The sequence below is a fragment of the Hyperolius riggenbachi genome, chromosome 6, assembly GCF_040937935.1.
Source record: "Hyperolius riggenbachi isolate aHypRig1 chromosome 6, aHypRig1.pri, whole genome shotgun sequence".
In the NCBI taxonomy this organism is placed as follows: Eukaryota; Metazoa; Chordata; class Amphibia; order Anura; family Hyperoliidae; genus Hyperolius; species Hyperolius riggenbachi.
In genome coordinates this window covers 31,027,738-31,048,884 of record NC_090651.1, presented here as the reverse complement: position 1 = coordinate 31,048,884, position 21,147 = coordinate 31,027,738, and the positions used below count along the sequence as shown (strand labels likewise).

At 46.2% G+C, this 21,147-nt stretch overlaps 1 protein-coding gene across 1 annotated transcript in view; it reads left to right on the top strand.

The window, feature by feature from the left end:
- Nucleotides 1-20,174: 20,174 nt before the first annotated feature.
- TTC39A (tetratricopeptide repeat domain 39A) overlaps nt 20,175-21,147 on the top strand; it is a 109,197-nt gene continuing 108,224 nt past the window's right edge. Inside the window, exon 1 of the mRNA XM_068242436.1 lies at nt 20,175-20,247. Within this exon, the coding sequence (XP_068098537.1) occupies nt 20,225-20,247 (23 nt within the window). The 5' untranslated portion in view covers nt 20,175-20,224. The remainder of the gene's footprint in view (nt 20,248-21,147) is intronic.

Genomic DNA, 21,147 nt, shown 5'->3' with positions numbered 1-21,147 from the left:
TTCACAGCCGGTGCACCGGTAAAAGCTGCGGAATAAAAAGGTTAGTTACATACAAAGTAGTTGAGCTACAAAGGTCTTCTTTTTTCAAACAATTTTATTGAAAACAAAGAAGAACATCCAATGTACAGTCTTCATGCATCAAGATCAAACGATGAACGTCATACAGAAATTCAACATATCTCCCAAGGAGCTTCTTATTAAATCTTAATCAACCTATTTGTTTGTTTGGCACGAAAACAAAGACAAGGAATAGCATAATAAGTGGAACAAAACAGAGCTCAGTAGGGAGTAGCAGTTTCACCGTAATGCATGTGAGCATAGAAACCTTATGAGGGGATCAGTGATGCCAGCTTTTATCTCATATCTTGATTCTAAAAGCTCAAGACAGGTAAGTAGGTAGATGGGGTTGCCAGAGATTTAAAACCTAACACTTTGTAGCCTTATACAGAAGAAGGGAGGAAATAATACATATCAACCTGCAAGATATGATGACCTAGGAGAGGGGTAAGCCCTGGAGGGGCCTAATGATGGATCGATAGGTATCACTTTCCTGGAAAGCAAACCACTGTGTCCACATGATAAAAAATTTCTCCGATTTTTCCTCCTTGGAGTGTATTAGTTCCTCCATCTTGGCAATATATTCAATTTTCTGGAACCAGAGGGAGAGTGAGGGTGGCTCAGGCACCTTCCATTTCAGAGGAATACATGCTTTGGCAGCGTTTAATAAATGTTTAACCAAGGATTTTTTGTAGGATCGGAGGCTTTCCTTAGATAAATGTAAAAGGAACACTTCTGGTTTCCACTCAAGGGACTCAGAGGCTATTTCCTTAATGAGAGCATGTATTTGCTTCCAGAATGGGAGGATTTTGCAACAATGCCACCAAATGTGAAGCAAATCACCTTTTTGCTCACCACATCTCCAACAAAGGTCAGATGTTGAGGGGAAAAACCGATGTAGAAGAGCTGGTGTCCTGTACCAATGGGATAGTAGTTTGAAGTTCGTTTCCTGTATTAATACACTAAGGGAGCTTTTATGTGTCATGATACAGACTTTCTCCCAGTCCTCATCTTTAATTGTAATCTGTAGCCTAGTCTCCCACTCGTTTTTAAAAAGAACAGTTTGACCATGGGATAGGTCTAGAAGTAACCGGTACATTTCTGATACCACATGAGATTGCTGAGATTGGTGAATAATTATTTGTTCAAAATCTGTCAAATTCCTATTTAGGATAGATGATTTACTCAGGGAAAAAAGAAAGCTTTTGAGTTGCAAATATTGCCAAAATGGGGGCCGCTGTGAGGAGTTTTGAGATAATGTATCAAATTCTATCACTCTGTTGTTGATCCATAAATCTTTGATCAAGAGATCCTGTATGTTGTGGGTATTTTGGAGAAAATTCGGGTCAGATCCTGGTGGAAAAGCTTTCCTAAACCTTATAGAAGAAAGAGGGCCAGTCACCGAGGAAAGATTAGTTTCCTTGCAGCACCTTCCAAACCCTGAGAGAGATGGCCAGATTGTGGGATGTGTTTTAAGGTCGGGGTAATAGGAAGCTGTTCTGTCTAGGTCTGAGTTCCAGGGTAGCCAAGAGATATCACATGTAAAGAATTGTTTCTCCAACGTCACCCAGTCTTTATTTGCTTCGTTACAATGCCAGTCAATTATTCTCGTCAGGTGTATTGCTTGGTAATATCTCCAGAAATCTGGAAGACCTACTCCCCCACTATCTTTGGGGTAAGTCAGCTTGGCTCTTTTAAGTCGGGGAGGTTTACTTCCCCATATAAACCTAGATACATGACCCTGGAGGGCAAGGAACCATTTTTTGGGAATATAGATTGGTAGAGTAGCTAGATAATAGAGTATTCGAGGAAGTATAGTCATTTTAATACTGGCCATTCGGCCAAACCAGGAGAGGGGTTTGTCCACCCAGTTTTCCAACGTGTGTCTCGTGGAACGCATGAGTTTATCAAAGTTTAGTCGGAATACGTCTGAAAGTTTGGAGGGGATCTGGATTCCCAGATATGTAAAGCTCTCAGAAGCCCATTTAAAGGGGAAATTTTCCTGACAGAGGGAGTACAGATTCTGTGGAAGGGTAACGTTCAGTCCAAAAGACTTAGTGAAATTGATTTTTAAGTTTGAGATGGCCGCGAAGTCTGCAAACTCTATTAATAGGTTTGGTAATGAGATTAAGGGTTGAGTTATGAAAAATATCATGTCATCCGCAAAAGCTGCAGTCTTGTATTCCTTCTCCCCTATGAGTACTCCATGAATGGAGGGGTTGGCTCTTATTGCATTTAAGAAAGGTTCTAGGGAAAGAATGAATATGAGAGGGGACAGGGGACATCCCTGCCTTGTCCCATTTTTTAAGCTAAATCTCTCTGAGAGTGTACAGTTAACTTTGACCTGAGCAGAAGGGTCACTATATAGCAGGCCAATCCAACTTCGCATGTTTATACCCAGGCCCATATCAGCCAAAAGGCTAGAAATGTAGTCCCAAGCTACACGATCAAAGGCCTTCTCGGCGTCGGTGGAAAGGAACATCCCTTCCATCCGACGTCTAGAAAGCCAGTGTTGGACATTTAAAACCTTAATAGTGTTGTCCCTTGCTTCGCGTCCCGGAACAAAGCCAACCTGGTCTACTGTAATCAAAGATGGTATATGAGGAAGTAGTCTATTGGCCAATATCTTTGCAAACAATTTGATATCAACGTCTAGCAGAGATATTGGCCTATAGCTTTCACATGCTAAAGGATCCTTACCTTCTTTGGGGATTACCGTGATATGGGCAGCTAAAAGCTCTGGGGAATGTTTCTTATCTTTGGTAACATTGTTAAAAGCTCTGATAAAGTGAGGGGCCAGGATTCCTTGGAAAGTCTTATAATATTGTGTCGTAAATCCGTCTGGGCCCGGGCTTTTCCCTGTAGCAGTTTGCTTCAGGGCTATTAAAAATTCGTCCGTTGTCAGCTGGTCTTCTAACAGTCTGATGTCTTCTGACTCCAGTTTGTGTAATCCGAATTTAGTCAAGAATTGACGTATTTTCTCCTGTCTGTCTATGTGGGAGATGGGGATTGGCAGGTTGTATAGGTTGGAGTAAAATTCTGCGAATCTCTGGGCTATCTCAGATAGTTTATAAGTCTTGGTCTGATCTTTTTTTCGTAGGGAATGGACTTGTAGTTCAATCTTTCTATTTCTAAGGAGCCTAGCAAGTAATCTGCCCGGTTTGTTTCCTTCCTCATAGAGAGTCTTTTTTCCCATAAGGAACATATGTTGGGCTCTATGGTATAGTAATTTTAAGAGATGTTCTCTTGCTGCCTTCAATTCCTCCATGTCAGTCGGGAGCATGGTCTGTTTGTGTTTTTCCTCTAAGGTTTTGATTTTTCCCATCTGAAGGTTGATCCCCTCCTCTCTTTCCTTTTTGAGTCTGGCTCCCATCTTTACCAGGACCCCTCTAATGACTGGTTTATGGGCTTCCCATACCATCATTGGGTTACTATCCTCTGTTGTGTTTTCCTCAAAATACTTTAAAATAGTGTCCTTTATCTTGGATGTCCTAGCTTTGTCTAAGAGCAGGAATGGGTTCAGCCTCCAAAGCCACTGAGTCTGGGGAGAAAGGCCCCATCTCATTCTTGTAAGAACTGGGGCATGATCAGATAGTGTTTGCAATCCGATTTCAGAATCAAGAAGTCTCTCTATATCTCTTTGCATAATCATTATATAGTCGATCCTAGTGTATTTGCGATGTAAATTTGAGAAGTATGTGTAATCTTTCCCCGAGGGGTTTAATAGTCTCCAAGAGTCAAGTAGTTGAAGGGATCTGAGACGCCCTTTGATTCTCTTGAGGGTTTGGAAGGGTAGAGAAGAGGTACCATTAGATGAGTCTAGAAGTGGTTCTAACGTAATATTAAAGTCTCCACCTAATATCAGTTTGCCTTCCATAAATCCCTTTAATAAAAAGAAGGTCTGGTCCAGGAAACGAAACTGACGCACGTTAGGAGCATAAATATTTACAATTGTGACTAAGTCACCCAGAATTTTACCCTTTAGGAAGAGGAATCTTCCTTCCTCATCTTTCAGTGTGTCTAAAAGTTCAAAGTTTAGTCTCTTATGTATTAAAGTCGATACTCCCTTAGTTTTCCCAGTTGAATTAGTAGAGTGATATATCTGAGTGTAGGTCTTATGCTTGAAAGATGGGATTTTATCACGAGCAAAGTGCGTCTCCTGGATCAGACCTATATCAGTGTGGAACTTATGTATTTCCCTCAGAAGCGAACTCCTTTTTTCTGGTATATTAAGTCCTTTAATGTTATACGATGTTACTTTAAGGATCAATTCTGGTCCAAGTGCTGGCATCTTATGTTTCTTCTGGCAACCCCGATCTAATCTCTGTTATCAATGTAATCAAACAAGGTAAGACTGTGTCAGAATGAGACACAGTCAAAAAGGGGGGAAAATATCCCGGGCTTCCTGTTAAATGTTAGGAATGCCGTAGAGTTAGTGGGATAAAAGTTGGGGAAGACAAGTAATACGATAGAATCAAAATGAACCTGGAGCGGATTTAAGCGGAGGTCTGAGTAGTATACAGGTTCTGTCCCCTGGTGGGAACTGTGGGTATCACACAACAAAAATGGATGCAAGGAGGAGCTATTGGTTAGTCTAGTACGGGATAAAGTGTATTCCGTATGTTATCAGAAAAGGGGTACAAAAAAAGAGTACGGAAATAAAAACAAAACCTAGAAGTGCTTCACAACCAAATTCCAAGAGCTCCTCCTCCACCTCTGATACAATTTTAACAAGAGAAAACACAGCATCTGTGACTCCCTCAATACTTAATAATAATAACTTATTGCCCTTATGTGAACGAACAAGGAGCCCCATGAGGGGACCAATCCCCTTTTCCCCATGATCATCTGGTGTCTCTACTTAGAGTATCACAAATTACCACTAGGTAGTTTAGTTAAGAGCTAATGTGCGGCAAGCAAGCAATTGAGAGTAGTTGTCTCTCTTAGTTACCTTGTCACAAAAAGAGCTCTTCTGATTATGAGGAAATGGTCATGATTAATTGAGTTAGTGCTGACATTAAGCATGGGGAAAAGGGGATGAACCGTCCACATTAAGTCTCACCTCAAAAAATACTATTGCATCTTAGATAGAGTAACAGGTGCATTATAACTGCCTGTCTTGTCCTTAGCAGACACCAGTGGGAAAGAAGGGAAGGTGAGGGAGTGGGGGAAAAGGGGTAGGGGGAGGGGGAAAGGGCATAAGGGGGGGGAAGGGGGAGAAGGTACAGACTGTAACTATGAGTTGTCTACGATCTCAAGACCTGTAAGGTGAAGAGTTAGTCAACATATGTCTTTTTCTACAAGAGCAAGGAATGACAATATTAAAGTCCCATAATCCTGTAAGGAAAAAAGGGAAGGTTATTCAACCTATGCGTTGGTCAGGTAAAGCAGAAAAATATCAGTAACATTCTGTAAGGGATAATGGTGATATGGATCAAAACGCAGCTAGCAATAAAACAGGATAAGTTATGCTCAGTATACCAGTAACCCATCAAATATGCAATTACTGGTGCTTCATGACTTTAGTCATGACAAAGGGTAAGTAAGCCAATAAACAGTGAGGCCTTCCAGCGAAAAATCAGAAAACAAGGCACAGTAAACCTGAGTCTTTGAAGAATAGCGTCCGGATGACTCTGTAGTGAGGCTAGTCCCCAGTGTCATCAGAGGAAGCCTCCCTGTTTCTTCGTCTAGGGGAACGATCTCTCCGTTGTGAAGTACCCGCTCTGTAGCGGTCGCCCTTGCTGTCGGGGACGTTACGTCTGCGGCGCAGAGACATTTTAGGCCACGGACCATTGACCGGGGTGATTGCTCCTGCATAATACATACGGTCAAGGACTACCGGTAGTCTGAATTCTCCATAGAACTCTGGCACATCAATATACGTCATTTGAAAAGTGTCATAGAAACGTTGCAGGTCTTCCGGATACTGTAATAAAGCCGTGGTGCTCTCTCTAGTCGCAAGTAACCCAAAGGGGAACCTCCATTTGTATGTAATTCCCAGCTTACGAAGTTCCGTTAGCACAGGTTTAAGCGCCCGTCTATTCTTCAAAGTTATCAAGGAAAGATCCTGAAAAAGCTTGATTTCCGTATCATTGAATATAATAGCCTCCTGTTCTCTTGCCTTATGCATTATGTCTTCTTTGAGGGAGAAGTTTGTGACGCAGCATATAATGTCTCTCGGGGTCTCCGAGGGTGCTCCTCGTGGCTTGAGAGCACGGTGTGCTCTGTCGAGTTCAATCGGGGCATCTTTAGGGCGTTCTAATAAGCTATTAAAGATAGATAGCAGGGCTGAGTTAATATCAGCGGTCTGGACCGATTCAGGGACCCCTTTTAGGCGAATATTATTCCGTCTTCCTCTATTGTCGAGGTCCTCAAGGTGTCTGTTAACCTCTATTAAGTGAAGGTTATGTGTTACAGACGCTTGTTGTAGTTCTTCGATAGCCGCATCCCTATTGTCCCCAGCTTTCTCAACATCATCTATACGTTTTACCAAGCTTTGCAGATCCTCTCTAAAGTCTTGTAAGGCCCCCACCATACTGCTTTTGATATCGGAAGCAAGCGAAGTCATATCTAACATTGTAGGAAGCTGCTTCATGTAGGAGAACATCTCCTGTGCACTCACCGGGGCATCTTGAGATGTTTTGTCCACTTGCGTGAGGTCTGCGGCCTGTGTGGAGGATTGGGCCGGCGCCATCTTGGATAGATCACGAGTCGTATCCTCTGGCTTCTGGTTGCGGAACATAGCGGGGATGCTGCGGCTAGGTTGTAGGTTTGAATCGCCCTGGGATCCCTGGACGTGTCCCGACTTGTTTCCTTTGGTTGCCATTAAGAAGGGAAGTCTGTCTGGCGAGGTGGAAGAGGAGTCTCTCTCGGAGCTCTGTCCTTAAGCGGCCATCTCTATCGCGCGGTAGCCACGCCCCCCCTACAAAGGTCTTCTTGTACAACAATCCACTTTACAGCATATACAATACACAGTGCCGTTGTTGGGCGTGGGCTGGAGAAGAGGGCTGGTCTACTGAGCAATTCAGTTCAGTTCCTAAACAGTTCTCAGTCCCTTCTAACCAAGTCCAAACTACTTTGCTCAGCAAAACCTTGGGGGAGCTCGTGACAGTTCTTGAGATGGTACTGAACAGTTTACAGTTCGCTGGTTGGTCCCAACTAGGATGTTCACCTTGTTCAAAGATCTGTTAGGGTCTTTACTTCATGTATGCTATGACTCAATTCACTTTACCCCTAGCACCTCCCCTCTGGATACCGTAGGACCTCCCAAAATAACAAACAAAATCAAATATAAATCAAATAATCAAAAAGGTTAGAGCAAAATAAAAGTAAATAAAATATTAAGTGACCAATGCACCCCTCTATACCACCAATATCACCCTCCTACAGTATAACTCTGTTTAAGTGCACTTTGACTTTAAGGCTGAATCCACTCTGTACTTGTGACGTTGCAACACTTGAACTTTAACCTGCTTGACCCTGTCGCTTGATCAGGTGTCACCTGGTTTATCCTGCAGCACGCTTTAGTATCTCAAGATGCAATGTAACTCCTCCTCCTTCACTTATCTTCTTTAAAGAGAATCTGTAGTGTAAAATTCTTACAATAAAAAGCATACCATTCTGTTCATTATGTTCTCCTGGGCCCCTTTGTGCTGTTTCTGCCACTCCCTGCTGCAATCCTGGCTTGTAATTGCCATTTGTATGCAGTGTTTACAAACAAAAGACATAGTAAGTGATAGGCTGAGAGTAGCTCAGTGTGCGAGTCATACAGAGAGTGCAGGGGGCCTGGAGAGGGTGTGTATAGCTTCTATCCAATCACAAGCAGCACAGCACATTCCAGCCTGACTGCCTGAGCCCGACAGAGGAGAGAAGATTAGATCATATAACAGAGATAACACAGCCACTGTGCAAATAGGAAAGTCTGTAGTAAGCCAGAGCACATTAGAACAGGTATAGGAACTTATAGGATAGAAGAAATAAGGCTCAAAATTTTGTTACAGAGTCTCTTTAATGCTGACAGGTTCTCTTTAAATATCAGACTCTTGGTAATTCTGCAGAACACATCAATTGAGGAACTTATAACTTTATCTCCTGACTTTAAATGGACTTGACAGGAACAATGTTTCTTTATATACCAGGACTTAATGCAAGCGGGGGAGGGCTGTATCAGCTTTGCGGGTACTTTAGGAAGGCTACTAATGGCTCTCAGTAACAGCTAGGCCTGTACATTCAATACACTCTTTATAATCAGCAGTAACTTCTCTTAACTTGTCTGAACAGTTCTCTTCTGCACAAGCAACTGTATTCTTTGCACAAATGTCTCTGTATCTCTAAAGCCCTTTTCACACAGACAGTCTCTAGTAACACCACTTTAGAACAGCATGGCCTCTTCAGGTTCTGGGTTGCTATCTTCAGCAAGCCTCCGCTGAATACTGGCTACTTTCTGAATATACACTGTGGCTTGTAATTGGCTCTCAGGCCTATACTCATCTGTCCGTTGGTCTCTGTCTTTCCGGGCTAGCTTGGATTTGGTCTGGGCCTACCACCTCTGGCCTCCGGTTGCTGCCAAGCCTGCTGCCGCTGTCCTCACTGACTCTGCTGTGGTCTCTGCGTGTGGCTGCCGGGTCCCCACTTACTCTCTCGGCGACTGCTATGGCCTCTCATGTGTCTCCTTCCCGCTCCTCAACGCTAGCTCCTGGCCTCAAGTCCTCTCCTCTCTCTCTGGCGCGCTCTGCCTTGTTCCAGCCAGTTCCCTCCGGCTACACCCTTCTAGCTCCGCCCCTTGCGCCTGTGCAGTAGCTTCCGACTGGCCGCGCGGGGCTTCTGGAAAGTTCCAGCAAGTTCCACTGCTCTAAGTACTCTGGTCGTCTAGCAACAGTCTATGCGACCATGCTGGCGTTTACACTCCTCTCCCATGCGCCGTTTTAGTTTCAGCAACTTGGTTAGCCTTAAAGGCGCCACACACATAGAAATACACTAGAACTTTGTAACCCTCTTTTAGGGGGTTGCAGATGTGTTATGGGTGTGAAGATCCTGGTGGCCGCACTTGTTTTATGACCCTTGTGAGATGGGCCCCCAGGCCCTGAAGGGCACCAAGGAGTGGCAGGGGAACACGTGAACATTGGCAGCCCATCAAAGTTTTGCTTTGGGGCCCAATGAATTGTAGATTGTGAGCCCCTTGGAGGAACAGTTAAGTGACAAGACAATATACTCTGTACAGTACTGCAGAACATGTAGACACTATATAAATACTAGATCATAATAAGTGGATAAATGATTTAGGCCTCTTTTCCACGGACTGTTGAACTATGTGCTCAGTAAGCAGTTACCAGGCAGCAGCGAGCAGTTACCAGGCAGCAGCAAGCAGTTACCAGGTGTCAGTGAGCAGTTACCAGGTGACAGTGAGCAGTTACCACCAGGCAGCAGTAAGCAGTTACCAGGCAGCAGTGAGCAGTTACCAGGCAGAAACAAGCAGTTGCCATGCAGCTGTGAGCAGTTGTGAGAGTTTGAGAGGCATTTCACTGCCTGTAAACAGTTCGTGGAAAAGAGGCCTTACAGAAAAATTCTGCATGTCAACTCACCACCCATACTATTCTATGGGCCTGTTCACAGTAACAAATTGTGATTTTCTAAGTTGCTGCATGCAGGCTTTGTATGAAAGTCTATGGTCAGTCTCCATTGCAGTTTACAGTCATTATAACGTGTGAGTTATGCAACTGACCACTGTGAACCTAGCCTCAGGCAACATTAGATTTGGACATATAAATAATGTTTTTTTGCCACAAACAGATGAAAAGACAAAAAAACAAACAAAAAAAAAGAAACTAAAAAAACTGTTTTGTCTCCGAACCGCTCTCTTTCTGAAAAGAAATCTGCTGTCCCACTATTGGCCATGGCGTGAGGCAGAGGGCCACTATTGGCCATGGCTTGAGGCAGAGGGTCACTATTGGCCATGGCGTGAGGCAGAGGGCAGTGTTTGAATGAATAAACTTTTTGGTTGGGGTTTCACTGCCAAAAATAACATAAACCATCAGTTTGTGAACACTTAATAAACACATTTGCTGTAAAGCAGTATAGTGTGACTTTCTAAGCGTTTCTTTATGCTGAGTGCGGGGGTGGGTAGCCCAGAGCTTGATGCAGCGCAATGCATGTCTAACAGGTGTGACTAATGAGCAAAAAACACATAAGGAGGTCTATACAGTAATTATGTCATACATGGCCTGCATATTACCCGTCGCCTCCCCCCCCCCCCTTGAGTTCTGTCAGACAGCACTATGGGCCTGTAATGGCTTCCTATCCTCATCTCCCTTCACTGTGTAATCAGGTTTGCAGCACCAGCCTCCCTGTCCTGTCAGAGAGCTGCTGCCCCTTCTCCTCAGATTCCCCTTCCACTTCCTGTCAACTCAGAATAATGCATACTTCCCAAATTTTTTAAATGAGAAAGAGGGCCACTTAAGCCACACCCCCTGCCACACCCCTGATCACGCCCCCATCACACCCCTAGTCACGCGTACCATAAAGATTTCATAAGAAAAATATTTTTGTTTTTTTATAATTCAAACCGCACTGGTCCTTTCTATCCTGGTTCATTTTCCTTCATATTAACATTTTAAAATTAGTAATATATCAATATAAAGGATGGGAATAAAGTTTACAGTCAATTAAACACATTTTTTTTGTAGCGAAATATATACTGTATATTTACATAGATAGAGGGACAAAGTCCTGAAAGAGGGACATATGAGGAGGAAAGAGGGACTGTCCTTTCAAAAGAGGGACAGTTGGGAGCTATGAATAATGTAAATCTGCAGCTCTGACTAGTCACAGTCTCAACTAATTTATTAAAATTATAGCAGATGATAAAGACTCCTCCCCTTCCCATACTCCATTCCCAGCTTATGAAAACTGAGCCAATCAAATGCTTTCTTTCATTGTGTAAGAGAATACATGAAATCTCATAGATAGATAGATAGATAGATAGATAGATAGATAGATAGATAGATAGATAGATAGATAGATAGTATTTTTTGCCGTATAAGACGCACCTAGGTTTAGAGGGCAAAAACCAGGGAAAAAAAAGATATACTAAACCTGGTGCGTCCATATTCCAGGAGCGTCTTGTACATGACCTCCCCCAAATGGTGCCCTCCTGTGCCCCCTTCTGTCCCTAGCATGTCCCCTTCTGTTGTCCTTTTGTGCCTAGTGTGCCCCCTCTGTGTGTGTCCCCGGCTCCCCTGTGTGCCCCCCCTTCCCCGTGTGTTTCTGCTTCCTGCCTACATGTCTCTCCCCCCCCCATGGTGTAACTAGCAGGTTAGTGGCAGTGTCTTACCTAATCCAGCGGCTCCCGTGGGGATCGCACACTTCTCTCCTTTCCTGTACTGCTCTTCTAGTGATGGCTTCTGCTGATCGCATCATCAGCAGAAGCCATCACTAGCAGGAGCTGCGAGAAAGGTCTGCGATCCCCACAGGAGCCTCTGGATTAAGTAAGACACTGCCACTAACCTGCTAGTTACACCGGGGGGTGGAAACATGTGGCCTGGGGGAGCCGGGGACACATGGGGGAGCAGATGGCAAACAAGGGACAATGCAGGGAGTCCCCAACGTGGCGGCGGTTTGTATCAGCGGGTTCCTGTAAGTCGGGGATTCCCTGCATTCGCCATATAAGACGGGGAGAAAAAGTGTGTCTTATACAGCAGCAAATATGTTACATATAAACATATAATTTTAACTGAAGGAGGAGACTGATATTCTATTAAAAAAGAACTTTTAGTAAATATATTAAAATAGCGTCGGCCACTGAAAAAGTTTGAATCGTAAGCACGAGAGGGAGAGGGAGAGGACCTCGGTAAATATATAATCTGTCTGCACTCATAGCTATTTGTCTGCAAGGATCAGCCCCTTGCTACTTGCTCTAAAGCATACATGTAAAACTCCGGCCCGTGGGCCAAATACGGCCCGCGGGGCCATCAGATGTGGCCCTCAGCTGGTTTCCCACTTTGCGTTATGTTTGTCCCACTCTAGACCACCAGAGAAGCTATATTGAAGGGTAAGCCCTAGATCACCAGGGAAGCCATATGGGGAGGGGGGGGGGGCAGCACTAGATACCAGAGAACTGTATAGGAGACGGAAGGGGGAGCCACTAGACACCTGCGAACTGCATAGGGGAAGAAGGGTGCCACTAGACACCAGGAAACTGTTTAGGGGAGGGAGGACCACTAAACATCAGGGAATTGTATAGGGGATGAAGAGGGGCTAATAGACACCAGGGAACTTTATAAGGGAGGAAAGTAGCCAGTAGACGTTGAGGTTGGCCCGCAATTAGGTCCCAGAGCTCAATTTTGTATTAGAATTTTCGTAATTTTCTATTTTAGTACGACATCCCTGCTCTAAAGTAATTATTGTTACATATAAGGATTAGACCCCACCACCGACCCTACATGTTTCATCCACTCAATGGGGGGCTTTGTCAGGGGAAAAGTGGCGAGTGACAAGGTGCAAGTGCTAAAGACAATAATTACATTATAAACACATTTCAAACAGGAAAATAATAAACAGCCTTTCGGCTCGGTCAGTAGCTCATTCCGCCTTGTAAATGGGCCTTAATTTGCACGTGCTTTCATTTATTAGTCTGGAATTTCCCTTTAAATACCAGATCTTCTTTGACTCATCCTCACTGAATGTAATTAATCCTTTATGACCAGTAATAACATACTGAAGAAAGAAGCATCTCTAATTCACTCAATGCTGCCTCATATTTCTCAGTTTTGAAATGAAGCATGGCAGACATGCAGAACGTGTCCACACTCAGGCCTGGAGCCCACACTAGAGCGTTTAGGGATCGCTTTCAAGCTCTAGCAATTTTTCTAAATGCTCTGCCAATGTAAATGGATGGGACAGATTCCAGATTCCCAGAGCGATTGCGATTAGGCAAATAGCAATCACTAGACATGCAGCATTTTGGGAGCGCTTGCGCTCCTATGTAAAGAATTGAAGCGTAGCGATTTGTGTGTGATTTTGAATTACTGCAAACATCTGAATTACTGCGAACATCTCCAAATCCCTGGGGCTCTTACTACTTCCGGGTCGCACTGACCCGGAGTAGTACGCCTGCGCTGCCCGGCGGAGCGCGTCCTAGATCGCGCTCCTGTTGCCGGGCACTTTCTGCGTGTGTGCGTGACGTCATGAACGACGTCACGCTCATGCGCAGAGAGTGCTCGGCTACAGGAACGCGATCGAGGACGCGCTCCGCCTGGCAGCGCAGGCATACTACTCCGGGTCAGTGCGACCCGGAAGTAGTATGAGCTCCAAAGATGTTCGCCGGGCGAACAGTTCGCCGCATCTCTACTGCAAACTATAAAAAAATAACAATTTGAAACGACCAATCAGAATTAAAATCGCTAATTGCAAATCTCAATCACAATCGCTGGCAAAAAGCTTTTTAAAAATCGCTGGAAAGCACTCATGAAATCGCTTACAAAACGCTAGCGATTTGCGACTTGTAGTGGGTTCCAGGCCTCAGGCTAGATTAAGGGCTGGAACCCACTAGCAGTATTTTACTAAGCCGTTATTAAGCAGTTGTGATTTGAAAAGCTCTTGCTAATGTAATGCTATCGGTGTGATCCCACTTGAGCGATGTGATATTATAAAAATCCCCCATAGCATTGCATTAGCAAGAGCTTTTTCAAATCACTAGCAAAAAGGCTGCTAGTGGGTTTGAGCCCTTATACCTTTTTTGCCTCTAGGTCAAGTTTTTTTTTTTTATTTGTGTGTAGTTCCCCTCTGATGTGCGCGGCCCCCTCCCATTCCATGTGCAGCCCTCTTTTCCATGTGTACAGCTATATACACACATGAAATAACTGTGGTTATTCATCCAACGATTGTTATACAGCGTCAGGTGATCGATATTGCTCTGATATCGGGGTCCTATCGGATCTTTAACCACTTCACCACTGAGGCGTTTTACCCCTTGAGCACCAGAGCAATTTTCACCTTTCAGCGCTCCTTCCATTCATTCGTCTATAACTTTATCATTACTTATCACAATGAAATTAACTTTATCTTGTTTTTTTCGCCGCCAATTAGGCTTTCTTTAGGTGGGACATTATGCCAAGAATTATTTTATTCTATATGTGTTTTAATGGGAAAATAGGAAAAAATGTGGGGAAAAAAAATCATTTTTCAGTTTTCGGCCATTATAGTTTTTAAATAATGCATACTACTGTAATTAAAATCCATGAAATGTATTTGCCCATTTGTCCCGGTTATATTACACCGTTTAAATTATGTCCCTATCACAATGTTTGGCGCCAATATTTTATTTGGAAATAAAGGTGCATTTTTTTCAGTTTTGCGTCCATCCCTAATTACAAGTCCATAGTTTATAAAGTAACAGTGTTATATCCTCTTGACATAAATATTTAAAGAGTTCAGTCCCTAAGGTAACTATTTATGCATTTTTTTTATTGTAATTTTTTTTTCTTTTTATTACAAAAAAATAATAATTGGGGAGTGTGGGAGTTAATTTATAATGTAAAATGTGAATGTATTTGTATATGAAAAATGTTTTTGACTGTAGTTTTACTTCATGGCCACAAGATGGCCACAGTAATTTTTTGTAATTGCGTCCTGTAAGCGTAGGAAGTACGCTTATAAGAAGTTCAGTGAGGCTGGGAAACTTTTTTCTTTTCACAATGATCGAGCAGCTTCTCATAGAAGCAGCCGATCATTGCTGGGGGCTTAGATCAACGAACAGGAACAGTTTTTCCCGTTCATTGATCACCGGAGGAGTGGGCGGCGGCGTGCACGAGCGCGGGAGTGCACGCATGAGCGAGCAGGAGTGCGGTCAGCGCTGGTAGTGGCGGGGGGACGCACCGTGTATCTACGCTCCTGGTGGGGAAAGGATGATAAAAGGAGTGTAGATACACGCATCCGTGGTGGTAAAGTGGTTAATGGCACCCGATGCCCAAACATTACTGATCATAATGCTATTTCCACCCCACCTGAATTACTTAAGCCGCGTCGTCGTCCCCCGCCCCCATCTATAGCAACAGAACACATCGCTAGGCTCAAGGCTAGGGATGTGACTGTACAGCATCATTCCCCGGATTGTTGCCTGAGGGATAGTTTCTCGATCCCTGATGGGTGACAATTCTCGCATGTGTGTACGTAGCTTTAGGCTTCTTTTCCATGAGCAGATGAAGGTGGTGAAATCACCGCCTGTCAGCTGCTCCCATTCACCGGCCAGGTTCTTGCTATCGCTCGGCACGGGCGGTGGACTGGCGGCCCCCTCCATGTTGCTGCGTCTGAGCACGGAGGCTGCTGAGCTCACATGGGACCATGGGCGTAGCAATAGCCATAGCAGGTGTTATGGGGCCTTGGAGCATTGCGGGCCCAGTGGGTACTTCATGTATTCACCATTAACGTTTTTGTGTTTCTGTACCCTCTGACTCTGTCTCAGTGCCCATGAACTATGTGCAGTGTTGGTTGCATGAGAATGTAAATTGCCCAATTAACTCACATCCATAGTGTAGGGGCATTGCTTTAGGCTTCTTGCACACCAAGACGTTGCATTAGGTGCCACGTTAAGGTCGCATAACGTGCACCTAACACAACGTATGGTGCTGCAAGAGCCGACGGTAGAGTGAGCCGCGTTAGGCGGCTCGAGTCCTATAATGACTCCCAGAGTGGCGCTGATTGGCCAGCGGGACCACGTGATGCGGAGCGAGACACTCCGCATCACGTGGTCCCGCCGGCCAATCAGCGCCCGCCAGTGCAGTGAATATTAAGTAGCCATGTGCGCGGCTACTGTAGCTGGCTCTCCCCGCCTCCTCTCCGTCCCCCACTGCGCATGTGCAAACAGTCTAACGCGGCTATAGCCGCTCCAACGCCGTAGCATGCTGCACTTTCGGGAGAACGTGCAGCGTTACATGTAACGCAACGTGGGCTGTGTGAACAGCCCACTTGTGTTACATTGCTGTGCGTTGGGGGAGCGTTACAGGCGCACTAACGTGCGCCTGTAACGTCTTGGTGTGTAAGCAGCCTAAAGGGAACCCGAGGTGTGCATAATATGGAGGCTGCCATATTTATTTCCTTTTAATCAATACCAGTTGCCTAGCAGCCCTGCTGAGCTTTTTGCCTGCAGTAGTGTGAATCACACCAGAAACATCTATGCAGCTAATCTCGTCAGATCTGACAAAAATGTCAAAAACACCTGATCTGCTGTATGCTTGTTCAGGGTCTATGGCTAAACTTATTAGAGGCAGAGGATCTGCAGGTTAGCCAGGCAACTGGTATTACTTAAAGGAAATAAATATGGCAGCATCCATATACCTCTCACTACAGTTCTCCTTAAAGCAATACCAGTTGCCTGGCTGCCCTGCTGGTCCTCTGCCTCTAATACTTTCAATCCTAGACCCTGAACAAGCATGCAGCAGGTTGGGGTTTTCTGACAATATTGTCAGAACTGACAAGATTAGCAGCATGCTTGTTTCTGGTGTTATTCAGACACTACTGCAGCCAAATAGATCAGCAGGTCTGCCAGGCAACTAGTATTGTTAAATATGGCAGCCTTCATATCACTCTCACCTCGGGTTCACTTTAAGAGTGCCTACATCTGAGGGCCCCATGAAAATGTTGCTACGGGGCCCGATGCTCTCTAGCTACGCCACTGCATGGGACATTAGATGGTTTTTCACCATCGGGTAACGCCACCGCATGGCAAATGTGACACATTTGGCTGCAGGTCATTTGCAGCAGAATGGCATTTGTAGCCAATGTGACGTTGGTGGCGCATTGCAGTGGGACAAGCCACGTTGTGAAAGTAGTCCTATCAGACGATTAGATTTGCAGAGTGTGTGGACATCTTTATCTCTGTAAATCTACCTTTATCTCAGCTTGAAATAAATGCTACCTGGCATGTCTGTCTTCTCTGGCTCTATAGCTTGTGTTGTTTATCATTATACACTATGCATAATTGATGGTTTATTCTGCACCTGGGCAGACTGCTGGCCTCACTTGTTGCAGAGATGTCACAGCTGTTCTCAGGCTGCAGATGATGATCAGGAGGGAGCTGTGATCAGCCACAGAACTCCCAGTACCTTCTGTATACTGGCCGGATACTCCCATACAACAGACAGTAATGTTACCGCTTCTCTGAGTACAGATCATACTCTGCTGCAGGCACAGGAGCTTGCACTCTGCAGCAGAAGAGGCACCGGACACAGGAGCTTGCACTCTGCAGCAGAAGAGGCTCTGGTCACAGGAGCTTGCACTCTGCAGCAGAAGAGGCGCTGGACACAGGAGCTTGCACTCTGCTGCAGAAGAGGCGCTGGACACAGGAGCTTGCACTCTGCAGCAGAAGAGGTGCTGGACACGAGCTTGCACTCTGCAGCAGAAGAGGCACTGGACACAGGAGCTTGCACTCTGCAGCAGAAGAGGCTCTGGTCACAGGAGCTTGCACTCTGCTGCAGAAGAGGCGCTGGACACAGGAGCTTGCACTCTGCAGCAGAAGAGGCACCGGACACAAGAGCTTGCACTCTGCTGCAGAAGAGGCTCTGGTCACAGGAGCTTGCACTCTGCAGCAGAAGAGGCTCTGGTCACAGGAGCTTGCACTCTGCTGCAGAAGAGGCGCTGGACACAGGAGCTTGCACTCTGCAGCAGAAGAGGCTCTGGTCACAGGAGCTTGCACTCTGCTGCAGAAGAGGCGCTGGACACAGGAGCTTGCACTCTGCAGCAGAAGAGGCACCGGACACAAGAGCTTGCACTCTGCTGTAGAAGAGGCACCGGACACAGGAGCTTGCACTCTGCAGCAGAAGAGGCTCTGGTCACAGGAGCTTGCACTCTGCTGCAGAAGAGGCGCTGGACACAGGAGCTTGCACTCTGCAGCAGAAGAGGCACCGGACACAAGAGCTTGCACTCTGCTGCAGAAGAGGCACCGGACACAGGAGCTTGCACTCTGCAGCAGAAGAGGCTCTGGTCACAGGAGCTTGCACTCTGCTGCAGAAGAGGCGCTGGACACAGGAGCTTGCACTCTGCAGCAGAAGAGGCACTGGACACAGGAGCTTGCACTCTGCAGCAGAAGAGGTAATGGACACAGGAGCTTGCATTTTGCAGCAGAGGCACCGGACACAGGAGCTTGCACTCTGCAGCAGAAGAGGCTCTGGTCACAGGAGCTTGCACTCTGCTGCAGAAGAGGCGCTGGACACAGGAGCTTGTAGTCTGCAGCAGAAAAGGCACTGGACACAAGAGCTTGCACTCTGCAGCAGAAGAGGCACCAGACACAAGAGCTTGCACTCTGCAGCAGAAGAGGCACCGGACACAAGAGCTTGCACTCTGCAGCAGAAGAAGCTCTGGTCACAGGAGCTTGCATTTTGCAGCAGAGGCACCGGACACAGGAGCTTGCACTCTGCAGCAGAGGCACCGGACGCAGGAGCTTGCACTCTGCAGCAGAAGAGGCTCTGGTCACAGGAGCTTGCACTCTGTTGCAGAAGAGGCGCTGGACACAGGAGCTTGTACTCTGCAGCAGAAAAGGCACCGGACACAAGAGCTTGCACTCTGCAGCAGAAGAGGCACCAGACACAAGAGCTTGCACTCTGCAGCAGAAGAGGCACCAGACACAAGAGCTTGCACTCTGCAGCAGAAGAGGCACCGGACACAAGAGCTTGCACTCTGCAGCAGAAGAGGCTCTGGTCACAGGAGCTTGCACTCTGCTGCAGAAGAGGCGCTGGACACAGGAGCTTGCACTCTGCAGCAGAGGCACCGGACACAGGAGCTTGTACTCTGCAGCAGAAGAGGCACCGGACACAAGAGCTTGCACTCTGCAACAGAAGAGGCACTGAACACAGGAGCTTGCACTCTGCTGCAGAAGAGGCGCTGGACACAAGAGCTTGCACTCTGCTGCAGAAGAGGTACTGGACACAGGAGCTTGCACTCTACAGAAGCACACACAGGAGCTTGCACTCTGCTGCAGGAGAGGCACTAGACACGGGAGCTTGCACTCTACCAGTGTTGCCAACTTATCCCTTTAATTACTGACACATCTAAGTTATACAGGTTCTGTGGCTATTTGCACATAATCAGTGCCTTAAAGAGAACCCGAGGTGGCCTTGTATTACGTAAGTGGGGCACAGAGGCTGGTTGGGCACACTAACACCAGCCTCTGTTGCCCCATCGTGTGTGTCAAAGACCCCCCTGCTCGCCGCTATACCCCCGCAGAGCTGGCGACACGCAGCGTGTCGCCAGCACAATGTTTACTCTAGCGCTGTCTGTCAGCGCCGCTCCGCCGCCTCCTCCGCATCGCCGCTACCCGCCCTCGTCCCTTCCCTCCCGCTGATTGGAGGGAAGGGACGAGGGTGGGTAGCGGCGATGCGGAGGAGGCGTGGGAGCGGCGCTGACAGACAGCGATAGAGTAAACATTGTGCTTGCGACGCGCTGCGTGTCGCCAGCACTGCGGGGAGTTTAGCGGCGAGCAGGGGGGTCTTTGACACACACGATGGGGCAACAGAGGCTGGTGTTAGTGTGCCCAACCAGCCTCTGTGCCCCACTTACGTAATACAAGGCCACCTCGGGTTCTCTTTAACTGCATCTACCTAGCCACAAAACCTGTATAATTCATATGTGTCAGTAATTAAAGGGATGAGTTGGCAACACTGCACTCTACAGAAACGCACACATGAGTTTGCACTCTGTTGTAGAAGAGGCACTGGACACAGAAGCTTGTACTCTACAGAAGCAGTTTGCACTCACACATAGGAGCTAACACTCTACAGAAGCACTCACACAGGAGCTTGCACTATGTAGCAGAGGAGGTACTTGACACAGGAGCTTACTCTCTACAGAAACGCACACACAGGAGCTTACACTCTACAGAAGCACACACAGGAGGAGCTTGCAATCTGCAGCAGAAAAGGTACTGGACACCGGAGCTTACACTCTAGAAAAGCATTCGCACAGCAGCTTGCACTCTGCACTGCAGCAGTCCTATGGCAGCCGTCTGACGTCTGGAAGGCTGGCTGAGGGATCTGTGCTTCAAGGTAGCTCCCCAATCAGAGAGCTGAGAGAGGGCAGAGTCAGCCCTGCCCAAACCCAGTGTGACTGTCACTCAGTGCCTGTGCTGCTGCTGTGTGTGCCTGTCCTCTGCTCAGCTGGGAGATTCCTGATAACTGGCAGCATGTCCAGAGACACAGGGGGAGGGTAAGTGTACAGAGGGGGTCCCATGTGGCCCCTGCATGTCTGTCTGTCTGTCTGAGCCACATCACCCACTCACAGCTCTGCTATCAGCACTGGCACTCAACAGGTTCACCAGGGCTGGCAGACTGCTGCTGCTGGTTACTGGGATGTATGTCCTGAGTTACTGTGCCTGGGCTCAGGGGATATTCACTATCCACTTATTGTACATGTAGTGCACCAGCATGTTACACATTATATCAGCCTTTCTCAACCTTTTTACCTCGGAGGAACAATGCAAATAACACTTGGACCTCAAGGAACCCTGCATTTATTTTTCCAGAGGCATGGTGTTTAAAAGTAGGTGAGGCTGTTAATTTTGCTATTACACTGCCACTCATTATACTGTCTCCTTATTATTCTGACCCCCAATTTAGTGCTTATTTTTACAGTACCCCCTATTATAATGTGCTCTAATATACTATACTTCTTCCGCCATGAGGAACCCCTGCAGAGTACTGAAGGAACCCTGGCTGAGAAAGCCTGCATTCTATAAAGGCTGAAGTTGATAAATTCTGGACTGTAATCATGTGGAGCTTACAATCTAAAGCTGCGAACGCGCACAATTATTTTTTTTTTTGCTCTGGTTTGCTTGTGAGTGTCGTGTCGAGGTGCCCAATAACGATACAATATTTTCCTCAAAAGCGATTCACTCTTCAGATATGATTATAAAATCCAACATTATTATTGACAAAATTCTGTATTCCAATTGACCATAGAATCATTTTTACATTAATTTGCTCTACATACTGAGTGGATTTCTGTACAATTCAATCGAAAAATTTGAAGGACTGTTCGCATCTCAAGATGTTAGCGATAATGAGCACCTTTTAGATCTCCTATGGGTACAGGCGGTCCCCAATGCCG